General features: G+C 42.6%; 1 protein-coding gene across 4 annotated transcripts in view; it reads left to right on the top strand.

The window, feature by feature from the left end:
- Positions 1-17,569, top strand: part of LOC106568153 (adaptor related protein complex 3 subunit beta 1) — an 85,895-nt gene that overhangs the window by 26,807 nt on the left and 41,519 nt on the right. For all 4 annotated transcript variants that reach the window (XM_014138251.3, XM_014138242.3, XM_014138233.3 and 1 more), the window contains exons 7-15: positions 10,521-10,703; positions 11,810-11,965; positions 12,681-12,778; positions 12,865-12,919; positions 15,939-16,010; positions 16,099-16,161; positions 16,316-16,448; positions 16,585-16,694; positions 16,896-17,072. In XM_014138251.3, the coding sequence (XP_013993726.1) occupies positions 10,521-10,703; positions 11,810-11,965; positions 12,681-12,778; positions 12,865-12,919; positions 15,939-16,010; positions 16,099-16,161; positions 16,316-16,448; positions 16,585-16,694; positions 16,896-17,072 (1,047 nt within the window). The remainder of the gene's footprint in view (positions 1-10,520; positions 10,704-11,809; positions 11,966-12,680; positions 12,779-12,864; positions 12,920-15,938; positions 16,011-16,098; positions 16,162-16,315; positions 16,449-16,584; positions 16,695-16,895; positions 17,073-17,569) is intronic.

Below are 17,569 nucleotides of genomic sequence, written 5' to 3'. Positions count from 1 at the left end.
CAGTCATTTGAGAAACCAAAGCTGTTGAGTCTGCCGTTAAGAATGTGGTGATTGACAGAGTCGAGAGCCTTGGCCAGGTCGATGAATACGGCTGCACAGTAATGTCTCTTATCGATGGCAGTTATGATATCGTTTAGGACCTTGAGCATGGCTGAGGTGCCCCCATGACCAGCTCTGAAACCAGATTGCATAGCGGTGAAGGTACAGTGGGATTCGAAATGGTCGGTAATCTGTTTAACTTGGCGTTCGAAGACCTTAGAAAGGCAGGGTAGGATAGATATAGGTCTGTAGCAGTTTGGGTCTAGAGTGTCTCCCCTTTTGAAGAGGGTGATGATCGCGGCAGCTTTCCAACCTTTGGGAATCTCAGACGATACGAAAGAGGTTGAACAGGCTAGTAATAGCGGTTGCAACAATTTTGGCAGATCATTTTAGAAAGACAGGGTCCAGACTGTCTAGCCCGGCTGATTTGTAGGGGTCCAGATTTTGCAGCTCTTTCAGAAACATAACGATGGTCATTATGGCCAAACAGTTCTATTTTTGTTTCATCAGACCAGAGGACATTTCTCCAAAAAGTACAATCTTTGTCCCCATGTGCAATTGCAAACCGTAGTCTGGCTTTTTTTATGGCGGTTTTGGAGCAGTGGCATCTTCCTTGCTGAGCGGCCTTTCATCAGGTTATGTCGATACAGAACTTGTTTTACTGTGGATATAGATACTTTTGTACCCGTTTCCTCCAGCATCTTCACAAGGCCCTTTGCTGCTGTTCTGGGATTGATTTGCACTTTTCGTACCAAAGTACGTTCATCTCTAGGCGACAGAACGCGTCTCCTTTATGAGTGGTATGATGGGTGCGTAGTCCCATGGTGTAGATACTTGCATACTATTGTTTGTACAGATGAACGTGGTACCTTCAGGTGTTTGGATATTGCTCCCAAGGATGAACCAGACTCGTAGAGTTATCCAATTTTTTTTCTGAGGTCTTGGCTGATTTCTTCTGATTTTCCCATGATGTCAAGCAGAGGCACTGAGTTTGAAGGTAGGCATTGAAATGCATCCAAAGGTACACCTCCAATTGACTCAAATTATGTCAATTAGCCTATCAGAAGCTTCTAAAGCCATGACATCATTTTCTGGAATTTTCCAAGCTGTTTAAAGGCACAGTCAACTTAGTGTTTGTAAACTTCTGACCCACTGGAATTGTGATACAGTGAATTATAAGTGAAATAATCTGTCTATAAACAGTTGTTGGAAACATTACTTGTCATGGACAAAGTAGATGTCCTTTCCGACTTGCCAAAACTATAGTTTGTTAACAAGAAATTTGTGGAGTCGTTGAAAAACAAGTTTTAATGACTCCAAACTAAGTGTTTGTAAACTTCCGACTTCAACTGTACTTCATACTGTATACTATTTGTTAATTTTAGTATATTGTAACCTTTATGTTGAGCTTTGCATGTCTACCAGAAGTTGATGCTGTTGCTATGCAGCCTCATGCTAGCTCGTTAGCATAACAAATAATAGTTCGACATTTTACTACTTTGTGTGTTTTGGAAATTCGGACTGTTTAGTGCACACACTGCCCGCTCTGGCCAAAGAGCAGTGTTGATCCAACAAATTTGTCAGCCAACATAACGCAACTTGATTTTAAAAGTCATTACTTTATAACATTGCTCAACATTTTCTTAACATTTGTCATAATTAGTTAAAGCAATGAATTTGTATTTATGACAAATAAGCATACTACGTACTCAATTTACTTCACAAATAGAGCGGGTATGTTGAGTACAAATATTGCTACTGTTGGTTCTAGCGATTTTTCTCCTCTGCCGATAGAACGGTGACATCAAAACGCTGACGTATTGAGCCTTAGACTTTCATTTAATGTCATTGTGCCAACTCACAATAGCATCTGAATTCTTTATTATATTGGAATTTTCCATCAGCAGGGAAATGCTGCCCAATTTTATCTGTAATTTAGATTTCTTCACCCCATATTCTAGCCAAATTGGTAAAATGCTCTTGCTCTTCTTTTAGTACCTCTATGGCTTTGCTATAGTATTCCTCTTCCTGAATGTGGCCAGAGTGTTTTAGATTTACTCACTTACTGCTCTAATATATGCCAATTAAACAATTTTCTAAGGTAGTGATACCTACTTCTCTGGAGAGTAGTTATGGTATTGGTGCCTTTTAATTGGTAACGGTTTTAATACCTTGTATTAGAACCGATACTGGAACGTCTGCCAATTTACTACTGGAGAATGTGTTCCTTTATTCGATCACACAGTGCAGCCAGTCGGGCTGATAGGGTCCATCGTCCGTCCATAATATAAATCTCTTGTCAATACACACAGTCAGGAAACAAAAACAAACAAACAGTATTTGGTTAGGAACGTCTTCCTTATAATTTGAAGAGTCATTTCTCCTCCATCATAATATTATTTTTTTATTCTATGTAATTTTAAATGTACCCACATGGTAGTTCCTTCTATGCACATTTCCGTGTAGGGTTTAAATGTATAGCTGGTTTCCCTATCATAACCAACTGTTTTACCAGTACACTGATTCATTTTATTTTACAGTGTTTTATATATATATATATATATATATATTATTATTTAATTTTTTCCCATGTTATTTTTCTTTACATTTTTGTTTATTTTTTTAGCAGGAATATGTTTTCTATCTCAGGATTGTGCCCTGGAATCACATAACTCGTAACCATGTCATATCATCCCATGGCTGTTTTTCTGCTTCAACAGAGAAACACAACCACTGTCTCTAACCAGGATACTTCTGTTTCAACAACAAAAAATCCCAATCGGAGATGTACCCTGCTCCTACAGGGTCACCCTGCTTCAATAGGATGTTTTCCCTAGAATTACTTCTAGGACTTTCCCTATTCAGAAATAACTCTGCTACAGCTAGGGGTGTCTTTTCTACAACAAAGACATAATGTGCACAACCTGTTCTTAGAACAGGATTTTCGATGTTTAAAAGAAAATCATTCTCACTCTGAATTTATCTGTCCGGAATGACGTATCCACTCACTGACACTCATGGCAGGTCCAAGGTGGGTCCCCCTCTGCTCCGTTTTAGTAGTCGGAGTGTGTGGTACCCTGAGCCACGTTTAACGAAGCCCCTGCGCGCAGTTTAACCTCAGTCTCCTCGGAGCAATCAGCAAGCGAAGTTAGCATCCCACCGCTGTCGCCAATTTGTCGTGGAATATCTAATCAAAGGGAAGAGAGACTGTAGATTATTTCAAACAACACTTTATCATAAGATTATCAAAAATGGTGAATCAAGGTAGAGCATCAGGTGCATAGTTGAAAGCTCAACGAACAGTGCTGGTTCAATGCTTTTATAGAGAAAATACATACAACCCCTTTCTGTATACGTGGCAGTCAGCAGATAGTGTGTAAAAGGTAATTCGTTGTCTGTGTAAATTTAAGATAGCACAAGGTTGATGGCCCGAGGGCTCAACTGTCTTCACAACAACAAACACTATATTGTACTCCTTTCTGCAAGGTTCCATACATGTGACTTTCTGTAGATGGTAAACCCACGGGATTTCACATGCTGCGGTTGCACCCAAATGTCTCTTAGCTGTAAGCCAAGTCTCATGACTAAGTCACACCAAGACAAGTTTGTATCAGGTTAGAAAAACACTCGCATATAACAAGAGACTATTCTTTAAGCAGTAAAACACGGGATAGCATGACTAATTATGTCATTTTCCACGACACTCCATTAATCAGTTAGAAGGAATTGGGTATGCCGATTTCCCATTTAAGGTGGAGCTTCAGGTCTTTACTAATTTGGGGATAAAGGTCACACGCTCATTCAAGGCTCTGTTTAAACAACTTAAAAACACTCCTGGAGCGCATTAAGCAGGATTTTATAAGGTGGTCGTCTCTTCCCATTTCATTAGCAGGTCACATTAATTCTGTTAAGATGACTATGTTTTTGTACTTATTCCAAATGATTACCATTTTTCTGTCAAAATCGATGTTTAAACAACTGGACAGCTACATTTCCAACTTCATTTTTATAAGTAAAATTCACGAATGAGAAAGGTATATCTAGAGAGACCTAAGCCCACAGGTGGGCTAGGACTTCCCAGTTTTTTTACGCTACTACTGGTCAGCAAATATATCTAAATGTGTTTATTGGGTTTCTACATTTGAAAACAAGGATGGTCCAACTTGTGCCATCATTGAGTTTACAGTCAAGCCTTTCAACTTCTCCTGTCTCGCTCTTGTGCTCCTTGATACCCATGAACCTTGGCACCCATGTTTTGAATCCCATTGTCAAGAACTCCCTTAAAGTCTGGTCCCAATTCCGAAATCACTTTAGCCTTAAACAAGCAAGCGGCTTCTCCCCATGAACATCTAATCATCTCTTCCCAGCGTCACAGATTGACACGGCATTCCAGTTCTGGCGTAGGAATGGTCTGGTGTTTTTTTGTGACCCACATCCGTCTCATTCGATACTCTGAGGGTTGACCATAATATTCCCTATACCCACTTTTTTAGGTACCTGCAAACTCGCAGCTTTGCCAAAAAACATTTCCCTTCATTTCCACTCGAGCCTACTAAGTGTCCAGTCGAGAGGTGCTTAGATCTTAACCCTTATCTGAAGGGCACAATCTCCAGATTATACGACATAATACAGAACATTAATCCACCTTCCTTGGCAAATTCAAAATCTGCATGGGAGCAAGACATGGGTTGTGAGCTACCCGATGATATATGGCAAAACAGTATTGAGCGTATCCACACCTCGTCATTTTGCATAAGACATGGGCTCATTCAGTTCAAAGTTTTGCACCATCTCCATTACTCAAATAACAGATTGGCAAAAATATATCCAAATGTTGACCCCAAGTGTTTGAGATGCAACCGGATTCCAGTGACTGTGGGACACATGTTTTGGTCATGCCAATATTTGAGTGGCTTCTGGGACCCCATTTTTTTTTTTAGGCATTCTCACATATGTGTAATACAACTGTTAACCCAAACCCGTTCACTGCCATTTACTACCACACATCTGCTAGCTCGCCGCCTTGTCCTCTTCCACTGGAAATCTGCAAAGCCACCCTCCTTTATGCAGTGGGTTAAGGAGGTGATGTCATCTCTGCCACTGGAGAAGGTTAGGTACACCGTGCTTGGGTCCCGATTTAAAAGTTCATCTTAACCTGGTCCCCATTAATACAATATGTGGAGAGCCTGTCGGTGGAGGGATGGGATGGGACGGAGTGGTGGAGGGATGGGAAGGAGTGGTGGAGGGATGGGAGGGAGTGGTGGAGGGATGGGAAGGAGTGGTGGAGGGATGGGAAGGAGTGGTGGAGGGATGGGAAGGAGTGGTGGAGGGATGGGAAGGAGTGGTGGAGGGATGGGAAGGAGTGGTGGAGGGATGGGAAGGAGTGGTGGAGGGATGGGATGGGAAGGAGTGGTGGAGGGATGGGATGGGAGGGAGTGGTGGAGGGATGGGAAGGAGTGGTGGAGGGATGGGAGGGAGTGGTGGAGGGAGTATTTGATATCATATCTGTTCAACAGTCAGTCCCTCCCTTAATTAATTCAAACCAAATCCATGATGTCACTACTACCACTAGGTGCAGTAATCCCATCCAGCCACCAGAGGGTGCTCCAGTCCAACAGAACAGTCCCCCCAATCTTTATCAGTCTCTCCCCTCAGCTTAGCTCATTCACCAATGCCATGCTTTGTTAGCACCCACTTAAACCCACATCCTTAGACACTCCCAGTTAACTGTCCATTTAGAAAGGCATTCTCCCACTGATGCTGGTGTCACCTTAATTTGCTTTCTACGGCTAAGTTCTTTTTTCAAGATTAGCTTGATGGCATTCTCCAACTCCAGTGTTTAAAGCAGCCCAGCCCATCACAAAATACAGCATCTCCTTCCCCTATTAGGTTAATAGATAGCGCGTACTCTTCAGAAAGTCACCATAAATACATAGCTAAATGCTCTTATAAAGGCTGTTTAAATGTCAGTTGTGTACGTGCTGAAGTTTGCATATAGAATGCCCTGTACATTTAAAACATTTTAGCAGACACGTTTATCCAAAGCGACTTAATCATGTGGGCATACATGTTTTACATATGGGTGGTTCCAGGAATTGAACCCACTATTCTGGCATTGTAAGCACCATGCTCTACCAACTGAGCTACAGAGGACCACATACAAGCCATACACACTCTCCCCCTCTCAATTATGTATTCATTGCATACATTTCTCATTATATAAACAAATCCGTAGCACTAAGGCCAGTGGGGGCTGGAGAGCCCAGGACCAGATGCATAGCATATTTGGCTTCAGTCACTAACGAAGATAGATGATTTCTCCCCATTGTAACACACTCTCACTGAGGCTGGCTGGCTGGCTGGCTGGCTGGCTGGCTGGCTGGCTGGCTGGCTGGGGGACAGAGAGAGATAGAGGGCACAGTCACAGAAGTGCTGTGATTAAAGAGAGGAATGCTAATGTATTTTCAGGGGTATTTTTGTGTTATGATTGTTATAATCATTTCAGAGCTTTTATATCATATTTGTCAGTTTAATCTCTTTGCTTTTTGTCGGTGATCTATCATATTGCCTTTGGTCTTTCATTCAAAGTGTAGGCCTATTTGGATTTATTCACTCTTAGGAGTATCATAACAATCACTTCTGAATATATTTTACATGCGTCTTACATTACCTGCTTTATGACTGTTGATCCCACAGCAGTATTTCAAGTGCATTTGATGTATGTGTCACAAAATGCTCTTTGCAGACTAAGCAGTTTTCCCCTAGAGGAAAGTAAACACCTAAGCTGATATTTCCCTTCACGTTCAGATTTAGAATTTCAGATCTGCCGTAACTAGACTCCTTTACATGGTGTGATTAGCCTGATGAGGGAATGTATAAAGCTGAGGTGACTGACATGCGGCTCAGTAGCCGTTTATGGCCTACCATCCATACCCAAATTCTACTCTAAAACTAGCCTTGATTATTCTAGGTGATTGGGTGTTGTGAAAATTTGAATTCTCAGAAAAAAAAGTGAATTCCTAGTTATGCTGTTAAGAAAATGGGGTATTTTGATGTAAGTAGTATAAATCTGTATAGGTGTAAAAATATAATACACATTTAGTTGTTGAGCCAATAAGTGGCCTTCCTGACGTTGGTCTGAACAGTGACGGCCCCTTTAGGCTAAATGTGTGTGACACCCCTGGTTAAAGAGGGGATGGTATAAACAGAGAATCAGAAGAGAAGGGCTGTTGAGAGAGAAACAACACAGGAGGTTGTGCAGCTGTTTTACTGTGATGGATCTATTATCCAGCCATTACAAGATAAATGATCGATCCCTTCCATCCCATCCCATCCCACCCCCCCTGCTTCCCCCCGCGCCACCCCCTGCAAAATTGAAATGAGAACAGAGAGGTGTGTGTGTGTGGTATGATTAGGGGCTAGGTGGGATACCCATTAATTTAAGAGAAAAAGGGAGGGAGGAGAGAGAGAGAGAGAATGCAAGGAGGGTAGGCCCACCGACCCTGCGCCATGCCATCAATCAAGGCGTCGTCGCTGGTGTGATGACCCAGCACTCGCCGCCTCCCTGGCACCTCCCTGGCACCTCCCTGGCACCCTAATTAGAATTCATGACAAAATAGATGCAAGGAAACGGTTTGGGCCCTTCATAATTTTATAGGAAATGTATTGTTATTAGAGGAACCATTTGCTTAGTGTGATTTTTCCATTACTGGCTTGTCACGCAGTGTAGATAATATGTTGGAGGTGGGGGAGGGAGGGCGAAGAAGGAGGGAGGGAGGGTGAAGGGGAGAGGAAGGAAGAAAGGAGGGAGGATGGGTGCCAACTCCATAGATTGGGGTGTCAGTTTTGTTGATGATGCATGTAGTTTACCTTGGAGCTGTGTCTAATGGGGGTAGTTGAGAGAGGGGGAGGGAGCACAACAGGCCTGAGATACTAGGAACATCAGTGTATCCACTGATACACACACGCAAACACACACTCACTTACACTCGCAAAGCTCCTGTTCAAGTCCTGTCTGTACTGAACTCCAACATGAGGTCTCTAAACTAGATGACGTTTGCAGAGTTGGAACTTTACATCCAGCATCTGTTAGTTCTGAGACCAAGCACACTGTGCAAAACAATTATAAACCACACACTACCCAATTAGGCCGCTTTCCAATTATAAACCACAAGCTCTGTTAAACTCTGCTTATGAGTTTTCTTATTGCCTGTGGATTTCCTAATTGCTTGCTAAACTGAGTGCTTAAACAATGTTACGTTCCTTGCCTCTGTTTTGATTCATTTCGTCCATATGGTTGTTTTTGTACACAGCTTGTTTTTGGTTGAAAAACGTACTTGTGGTTGCAAAGTTCGGCTGCTCCCAAACATGCATTTTATCTCACACACCTTTCTATTTAAGTGATAATGCCCAGGAAGCTGGTGTTTGGAGGATATATTGGCACGGGTGTTGTTAGGCCCGAGACGAACTCGAGGGTCGGCACGAACGGTTTACCAACATATTCAAATTATTTTTATTAATTGATTCATACTATTTCATCCTTCCACAATATATGGTCCCTACACAAATCTAGGGTTGCTACCCAGGTCGGTTGGCTGATCGTTCGTTTGTTCTATCAGTTCGTTTGTCAGAGACGTGACCCAGTCGTTCGTTTTAAATGTTCTTATTCCTTGCTTGCTAACGAGTCAACTAAGGCTAACTTACAGTTATGCCAAACAGTGTAGCCAGAATAACAGCAATGTAGCTGCATTTGCCTTTGTTTAAGCTGTTTTCAAGTGACATTTATTTGGAGACATCCATAACAATAAGCTAATGATGTGTGATTTCCCCTGGCAAAGATTCGTCAGGACACTGTTGTTCAGAGGAGCTAGCCAACAACACAGTTAACACAATCACTTCAAACTGAAGCTGGAAAGACTACAAACTAGCTGCATTTTGTTTCATTTGAACTGTTTTCTATTGAAATGACTTTGTATATATCCATAAAATGATGCTGATTCATGATTTCGACTGGCTGAGAAAATCTGCCTGCCTTTGTCTCTTCCCGACTCCTGCACATTCATTACTATGGGACAGCCAGAGATAGAATTTCAATATTGAAACATTGTTTCCAATGTCAGAGAGACAGACAAGGTTTATACACATCTCCGTTATTGAAAACCAATTGCTAGTCTAAAAGAAATGGGAAATAATATCTACATGCTTTTTACAGTGGAGCTCAAGTTTATACAATTTCTGGTTGGGCTGATGAGACAGTGGATTGCGCAGTGAGATGGAACAGCGTAAATAGGCATTTCAACATCATAGCTTTAGCTGGTGGTCACTTGTGGCATAGACAATGGCTGGAATGCGGTTTTAACCAATCAGCGTCCAGGGTTAGACACACCCATTGTATAAAGTTTTAAAAGTGATGTAGCAGCCTACTCTCTGAAGCTGTCCAGATTGTTGAATGATTAACACTTTGTTTCCCAGCTACCCAGTTGTAAGAGGGCCTCAAACACACACACACTCTCACACACACACTCTCTCACACACACACACACACACACACACACACACACACACACACACACACACACACACACACACACACACACACACACACAATCAACACAGCTGCATGGTGAGGCTGATGGGTAAATGTACAGGGTTTCTGCAGTGGCCACCAGGGTCCCGTCTGTTGTAATGAGAGAGACCGAATTCCGCTCCCCATCTCCTTCCTTCTCCCCCTCGCCTCTCTGTGTTGAAACTGTTTGCATATTAATACATAGCCATGTCAATCAGCCAGCCAGCCAGCCAGCCAGCAGCACTATAGGGATAGAACATGGACCAGACAAATGGATTTTTTTCTCCCAATAAAATGTACTTGATTGCCCCCCTCCCCTTCCTCTCTCCTTCCATCCTCCCGCTTCCCCCTTTCTCTTGTCTCATGAATAGAACATTCAATTAGTTATGAGCTGAAATAAAAATTATGAGAAATGTTGGACATGTTATGTTACTGATGGATTTATTATTATTTTTATTTTATTTAACTAGGCAAGTCATTTAAGAACAAATTCTTATTTACAACGATGCTCGGCCAATTGTGCGCCGCCATATGGGACTCCCAATTACGGCCGGTTGTGATACAGCCTGGAATCAAACCAGGTTATCTAGTGACGCCTCTAGCACTGTCTTAGACCGCTGCGCCACTCGGGAGCCCATGGCAATGACAAGTTAGATTAGTTTAGTGAAGACTTAAAATGCTGTAGTTTTCTTCCCAGTTATTCCTCTCCTGTGTGGTGCCTGAGTTTTTGTTTATTATAATCTAACTGTACATCCTAATTATTTCTGTTAGATCATGAAGTACAGTCTTTCTAACCAAGGTGGCTTATGATGTGCCCAGGCTAGAGCATGGGTCTCCAACGCCGATTCTGGAGTTGATGAGGCTTTTGCTCCAGCCCTACAGTAACACACCTCCTCTCTCTCCTCCTGTCCTCTAGTTGGTAGCAGGCAGCGTTGTGATGGCCTTTGAGGAGGTGTGTCCGGACCGTATTGACCTGATCCATAAGAACTACCGTAAACTCTGTAACCTGCTAGTGGACGTGGAGGAGTGGGGTCAGGTGGTCATCATCTCCATGTTGACACGCTACGCCAGGACACAGTTCACCAGCCCCTGGAAAGAGGTGAGAGATGAAGGGGAGAGGAAGCAAAGGGGAAACATGCTTTATAAGATTGTACAAGAACAGTGTGAGATGTAGTGTGATCATTTAAAGTGGAACTCAGCCGTTAAAACAGTAACAAAGCGGTTTCCCTGTTTCTGTCATTGACTGCTATGTATGCAAGGACTGACAATCCATGATATCAAAATTATAGTTTTTGTTTACATTTACTTTGTTTACAAATATTGGAGTAACAGGCTTATATTTTGGAGTGAACTTATATATTGGAGTAACAGGCTTATATTTTGCGTTCTGATGGGGTACGACAGTTGAACTAAGCTCATGAGGCATTCATAAGTTATATTCTTCAAGAATAAATGGGTACAAATAATTATGTCCAAAAATGTATGTAGCAGCTGCAGATTGCCCCTTTTAAGTAATGGCTTGTCTTGAATGTCTCTTTAAAGCCAACCAGGAAATGTCTTGGGTAAAGGACCAATAGACATCATCATCACTAAAGTAATTAAAGCAATCATTTCTTCAATATGATGAGTCAAATATAACCTACAGTAAATAAATCACGAAGTTAGACATTTGTCTACTGGGAGACATTTGTCTACTGGGAGACATTTGTCTACTGGGAGACATTTGTCTACTGGGAGACATTTGTCAGTAAGTATGTGTTGGTAATGTAAGTCTATATTCAGTTATTTTTCACCCAGCGTTGCAGTCATTGTGTGAACATGAGGATTTGGAAGGAAACCCCTACACAAAACGTGTCCTCAGTAGCTGTTGTTTATTGTCATAACTTTACCAAGGTTGGAAGGCAAAAAATGAGCAATTACCACAGTAAAAAAACGAGTGATATTTTGCGAGCACAATGTGCAAAGTTTCTTTACCTTTTAACTGTTGTACAGGTGTCCAGCTCATCTTCAAGCAACCTCTAGATGTGTGTGTGCATCTGGCTTTGAATTTGATGAGTTGACACCTGGTGGGTAAGATGTGGCTGATGTGCTATCAGATTGACCTTTATGGTGTTTGTGCCTGTGCTGTGTTTCACAGTGAAAGTAAATGTGTGTGCTGTGAATAACAGAGTGAAATGAAATGTGTAATGTGTGTGTGTGTTTCAGGACGGTGTGTTTGATGAGCACAGTGAGAGGGCGTTCTATGAGTCTGATGAGGAAAAGACTAGAGATGAGACAGAGGCCAAGCCCTACATGATGGACCCCGACCACAGACTGCTGCTCAGGAACACCAAGCCTCTACTACAGAGCAGAAACACTGCCGTGAGTCAAACACCACACACACACACACACACACACACACACACACACACACACACACACACACACACACACACACACAGCAGTAAGTGGTGTGTGTGTGTGTGTCTGCTCTTCAACCTGCTGTGAGGGATACAGGCAGCCTTGATGAAGGCGTCTGAGCGTGTGGTTCAGTTCTCACTCCTCCCTCAATGCTGTCTCTGGAACCAAGGCTACGCCGTGCCACCACTGATTCTGCCGCTGCTACACAGGAACACACCCATCGTGTAACACACACACACATTGTGAGCAGAGCTCCATCACCCAGGAGACTCAAGGTCTGTGTGGCAGTGTAGCAGCAGGAGGAAAAATGGTCCCAAATGAGTGTGTTGATTACAATGTGACATGTTATGTCTTTACCAGAGAAAACACACTGCGGCCCTCCATCTTACCGACACTTATCGTCACTTCTTCCAAATGTGACTCCTCAGTCCTTACTCCGGCTATCTGTTACCTTCTAAATGACACGTCTCGTCTTAAAAACACATGGCACTTTACTTACTTTGCTGTTTGATATATGGAGCTTTAAAGAGCTTTGTGTCCTGAGTGTAGAGAGACTCATCCTAAATAAGAAGAGTGGGAACAGTATGACTGGAGTTGAAAAACACTGTCTGTATTTGAGGTGTTGCTAAGCGGCCATGTTGGATTTGTCTGTTGTCTGTTGTCCTCTGTCTGTCAGGTGGTGATGTCTGTAGCCCAGCTGTACTGGCACCTGGCTCCTAAAAACGAGGTCAGCATTGTCACCAAATCTCTGGTCAGACTGCTCAGAAGCCACAGGTAATCTCTATCTCTATCCATTTTTCCCCCTCATTCTTTTCCTGAGGATTTACGATGGCTTAATATTTCCTCTCTCTCCCTCTTAGAGAGGTGCAATACATTGTGTTACAGAACATAGCCACCATGTCCATCCAGAGAAAGGTAAGGACTAGGGATGCAAATCTTGTTCCATTTTGTTGCTGACAAACCAACCCCCATTAACCGGTTAGCAAACAGTTATATTTATTCCAAACAGTAAAATGACTTGACCATCAAAAAATACTATGCATGGAAGGAACAGCCATTTTTCATTAAGAGCTTAAAAAACGTGCGACAATAGCAAGCCTATCCTCTCATTATTGAACATGCAACTACTGTAGTGAAGTAGAGAATGGAATAGATCGTTTTCAACATATGCCAAAATGAAATTAGCAGGAAGACACTGTTCTAAAAGACACCTGATGCAATCCATTTCATGTGACAGAGATTAACATCTCTGTAAACATCTCTGTAAATAAATGGAAATATGCAACAACTAGGCTGGGTTGTTAATATGACAAGGATTGTGCCTTTGGCTTCTGGACAATGAAAGAAAGTTGATATGAAAACCAGTAGAACAGGAGAGAAAGGCTGTGAAACTTTTTTGGTTGCTAGCTTAGCTGCTGTTGTTGGCTGCTTCATGCTGCTCCTCTCTCTCCCACTGCTCCCTGCAGTCTGCATCTGTGAGTTGCCTAGCAATGAATCTCTGGCTTGCTTGCGGCTCAGCCGAGACAGCCATATTGGTTAGTTATAAAAATCATTGGCCTTATAGTTGACATAAGAAAGCTACTTTCTGACTCTATAAACCCACCTTACATTACAAATGTCTGCAAAATAATAATTCCGGTTGACCCAGACACTGTTCCTGTTTTGACTGATGATTTTGTTTAATTCTGACACAATTTAATTCCACAAAATTATGCAAATTAACCTATATACTGATAAGGAGAGACTGGCTGCATCACTTATTTTATTAAGAAACATTGTGTTAAATTCCAAATTGTTTGCATAGTCAACTTACAAACAGCTCTGACACACACACTTACCCCACCAGACATGCCACCAGGGGTCTTTTCACAGTCCCCAAATCCAAAACAAATTCAAGAAAGCGTACAGTATTATATAGCTATTATTGCATGGAACTCCCATTTCATATTTCTCAAATGAACAGCAAACATGGTTTAAAAAAACAGATGAATCAATACCTCACGGCACAACGCCTCTCCTCTATTTGATCTAGATAGTTGTATGTATTGATATGTAGGCTACGTGTGCTATTTTTAAATTGATGAAATTCTGTCCTTGAGCTGTTCTTGTCTATTAATGTTTTGTATTATGTCATGTTTCATGTTTTGTGTGGACCCCAGGAAGAGTAGCTGCTGCTTTCACAACAGCTAATGGGGGTCCTAATAAATATCAAAATACCAAGCATGACTGGTCAAATGTATTTTCAGTGGCTAACTGACTAACGGTTAACCATTAAAATCCCTAGTCAGGACAGACACCCTTACAGATGTAGGGTCTTAATTTGATTACTATTTTGTTGCTGATCATTTTCCTGCAGGAAATGTAGATGAGATTTGATTTAGATAAATTCACTGAAAACCCACACGAACACACAGTTACAGTGCGTTCCGAAAAGAATTCCGACCCCTTGACTTTTTCCAGATTTTGTTATGTTACAGCCTTATTCTAGAATGGATTAAATAGTTTTTTCCCCCTCATAAATCTACAAACAATACCCCATAATGACAAAGCAAAAACTGTTTTTTAGAAATGTATGAAATAAAAACTGAACTAACACATTTACATAAGTATTCAGACCCTTTACTCAGTACTTTGTTGAAGCACCTTTGGCAGCGATTACAGGCTCGTGTCTTCTTGACACACCTGTATTTGGGGAGTTTCACCCGTTCTTCTCTGCAGATCCTCTCAAGCTCTGTCAGGTTGGATGGGGAGCGTCGCTGCACAGCTATTTTCAGGTCTCTCCAGAGATGTTCGATCAAGTCCAGGCTCTGGCTAGGCCTCTCAATAACATTCAGAGACTTGTCCCAAAGCCACTCCTGAGTTATCTTGGCTGTGTGCTTAGGGTCGTTGTCCTGTTGGAGGGTGAACCTTTGCCCCAGTCTGAGGTCCTGAGTGCTCTGGAGCAGGTTTTCATCAAAGATCTCTCTGTACTTTGCTCCGTTCATCTTTCCTGCAATCCTGACTAGTCTCCCAGTCCCTGCTGCTGAAAAACATCCCCACAGCATGATGCTGCCACCACCATGCTTCACTGTAGCGATGGTGCCAGGTTTGTCAGAGTGACCATCGGGTTCTTGGTCACCTCCCTGATTGCTCAGTTTGGCCGGGCGGCCAGCTCTAAGGAGAGTCTTGGTGGTGCCAAACTTCTTCCATTTAGGAATGATGGAGGCCACTGTTTGTTTGGGACGTTCAATGCTGCAGACATTTTTTGGTACCCTTCCCCAGATCTGTGCCTCGACACAATCCTGTCTCGGAGCTCTACGGACAATACCTTCGACTTCATGGCTTGGTTTTTGCTCTGACATGCACTGTCAACTGTGGGACCTTATATAGACAGGTGTGCCTTTCCAAGTCATGTCCAATCTACTGAATTTACAACAGGTGGACTCCAATCAAGTTGTAGAAACATCTCAAGGATGATCAAGGGAAACAGGATGCACCTGAGCTCAATTTCGAGTCTCATAGGTGTCTGAATACTTATTAGGTATTTGTTTTTTTATTTTTAATACATTTGCAAAAATGTCTAAACCTGTTTTCGCTATGTCATTATGGGGTATTGTGTGTAGATTGATGAGGGAAGAAAATAGAATAAGGCTGTAACAAAGTGTGGAAAAAGGGAAGGGGTTTGAATACTGTCCGAGTGCACTGTATATTAACAGGATTGCACTTTTCATGTAACCTACATATGGCCAGCTAATTGCCTAACCACCAATCAAGCAACATTATGGATTAAACGTTAAAATCCTGTTGCTGCAGGATTATTTTGATGTGACAATATCTAGGTCAAATTAAGATCCTACATCTGTAGTAGTAGGTCCTTTTAGTTGTAATTTAGCGTGCATAGATGTATTGGCACACTGCATGTTTTGAACTGTATGTGTTGGTGTTGTCTCACTAGGGCATGTTTGAACCTTACATGAAGAGTTTTTATGTGAGATCCACAGATGCCACCCACATCAAATCACTCAAGGTAAGCGCCCTCATGATGACCTAGTTAATGTAAAAGTAAACTGTGAGATGAGTTCAGGTGTGTGATCAGATCTGTCTGGACTCCCCAGCTGGAGATCTTGACCAGCCTGGCCAACGAAGCCAACATCTCCACCATCCTTAGAGAGTTCCAGGTAAGTTTTTCTCTCCTCGTTCTCCTTTTCTATCTTTTTCATTCTCTCTCTCTCTTTTCCTCTTTTTTACATTCAAACCCTTTACCCATCTCTGGCACATATATTTATTGCCTTTTACAGTGAATGGCTCCAACTTGTGCTTTGGTTTTTCCAGACCTATGTGAAGAGCCAGGACAAGCAGTTTGCTGCCGGTACCATCCAGGCCATAGGCAGGTGTGCCACCAACATCTCTGAGGTCACAGACACCTGCCTCAATGGACTGGTGCTGCTGCTCTCCAACAGAGACGGTATGGGGGAGGGATCCAGTCCATTGGTTTATTGATTGATTGACCGATTGGTTCTTTGTCCAGCTTCGTTCAAAGTTTGTGTGTGAAATCCTCTTGTAGGTATTGTTTTAAATGTAACCGTATGAAGTCATTACAGAGACGGTGGTGGCGGAGAGCGTGGTGGTGATCAGGAAGCTGCTCCAGACCCAGCCCACCCAGCACAGTGATATCATCAAACACATGGCCAAACTCTTTGACAACATCACTGTACGTCTACCACTATCTCAACATTTGTGTGTCTGTGTCCGAGTGTGTATTTCATGAGACTGAGCTTGTGTGAGTTGGAACATTTAATTGTGTGCACAATCTTAACATGGAGTAACCCGTGCCGAAGGTGCTGATGGCACGGGCCAGTATCCTGTGGCTGATGGGAGAGTACAGTGAGGACTAACAACCCTGTGTCTCCAGGTGCCGATGGCACGGGCCAGTATCCTGTGGCTGATGGGAGAGTATTGTGAGAGGGTCCCTAAGATCGCCCCTGACGTCCTCCGCAAGATGGCCAAGAGCTTCACCTCCGAGGAGGACATCGTCAAGCTCCAGACTGTCAACCTGGCTGCCAAACTCTACCTCACCAACTCCAAACAGGTAAAACATACCTACATACATAGTCTACGCTAAACTGTGCAGTAGCCTATAAGATGTTATTAAGCTCTTATTACCATGTCAATTCAGCTTATGATGACTTCCAGTTGTTCTAGTTATTTGGCTGCTTAGGCACTAGCTGCTAATATAGTTTCACCAGTGTCTTTCCTAAGTATTCCGGTTTGGTTCAGCCTGCTGGGTTTAACAGAAGTCCTATACCATAACCTCAGCGCCAAATGCTTTAAGAGCAGGCTTCAATGTAGTGCATTCTCCCATCTCCCTGACTCCCCTCGTATGAGAACTGAAGGCCCATTCTATCAGATGGGAGGCAGTATGGCTGCCAAGCTGGGATTATGACCACACTGCAGACGCTGCTGCTGCCGCCTCAAATGAGCACATTATTACACCAGTATCCCCTGGTCATGTTTCAGAGAGGGGGTAGGGAGAGAGAGAAATGTGTAATGTTGCCGTTCAGGTAGTAACTCTTGTTTTTATTCCTC

The sequence above is a fragment of the Salmo salar genome, chromosome 01, assembly GCF_965601325.2.
Source record: "Salmo salar chromosome 01, fSalSal1, whole genome shotgun sequence".
Classification (NCBI taxonomy): Eukaryota; Metazoa; Chordata; class Actinopteri; order Salmoniformes; family Salmonidae; genus Salmo; species Salmo salar.
Note: the sequence above shows the minus strand (reverse complement) of the source record. Positions and strands in the feature narration are given on the sequence as shown.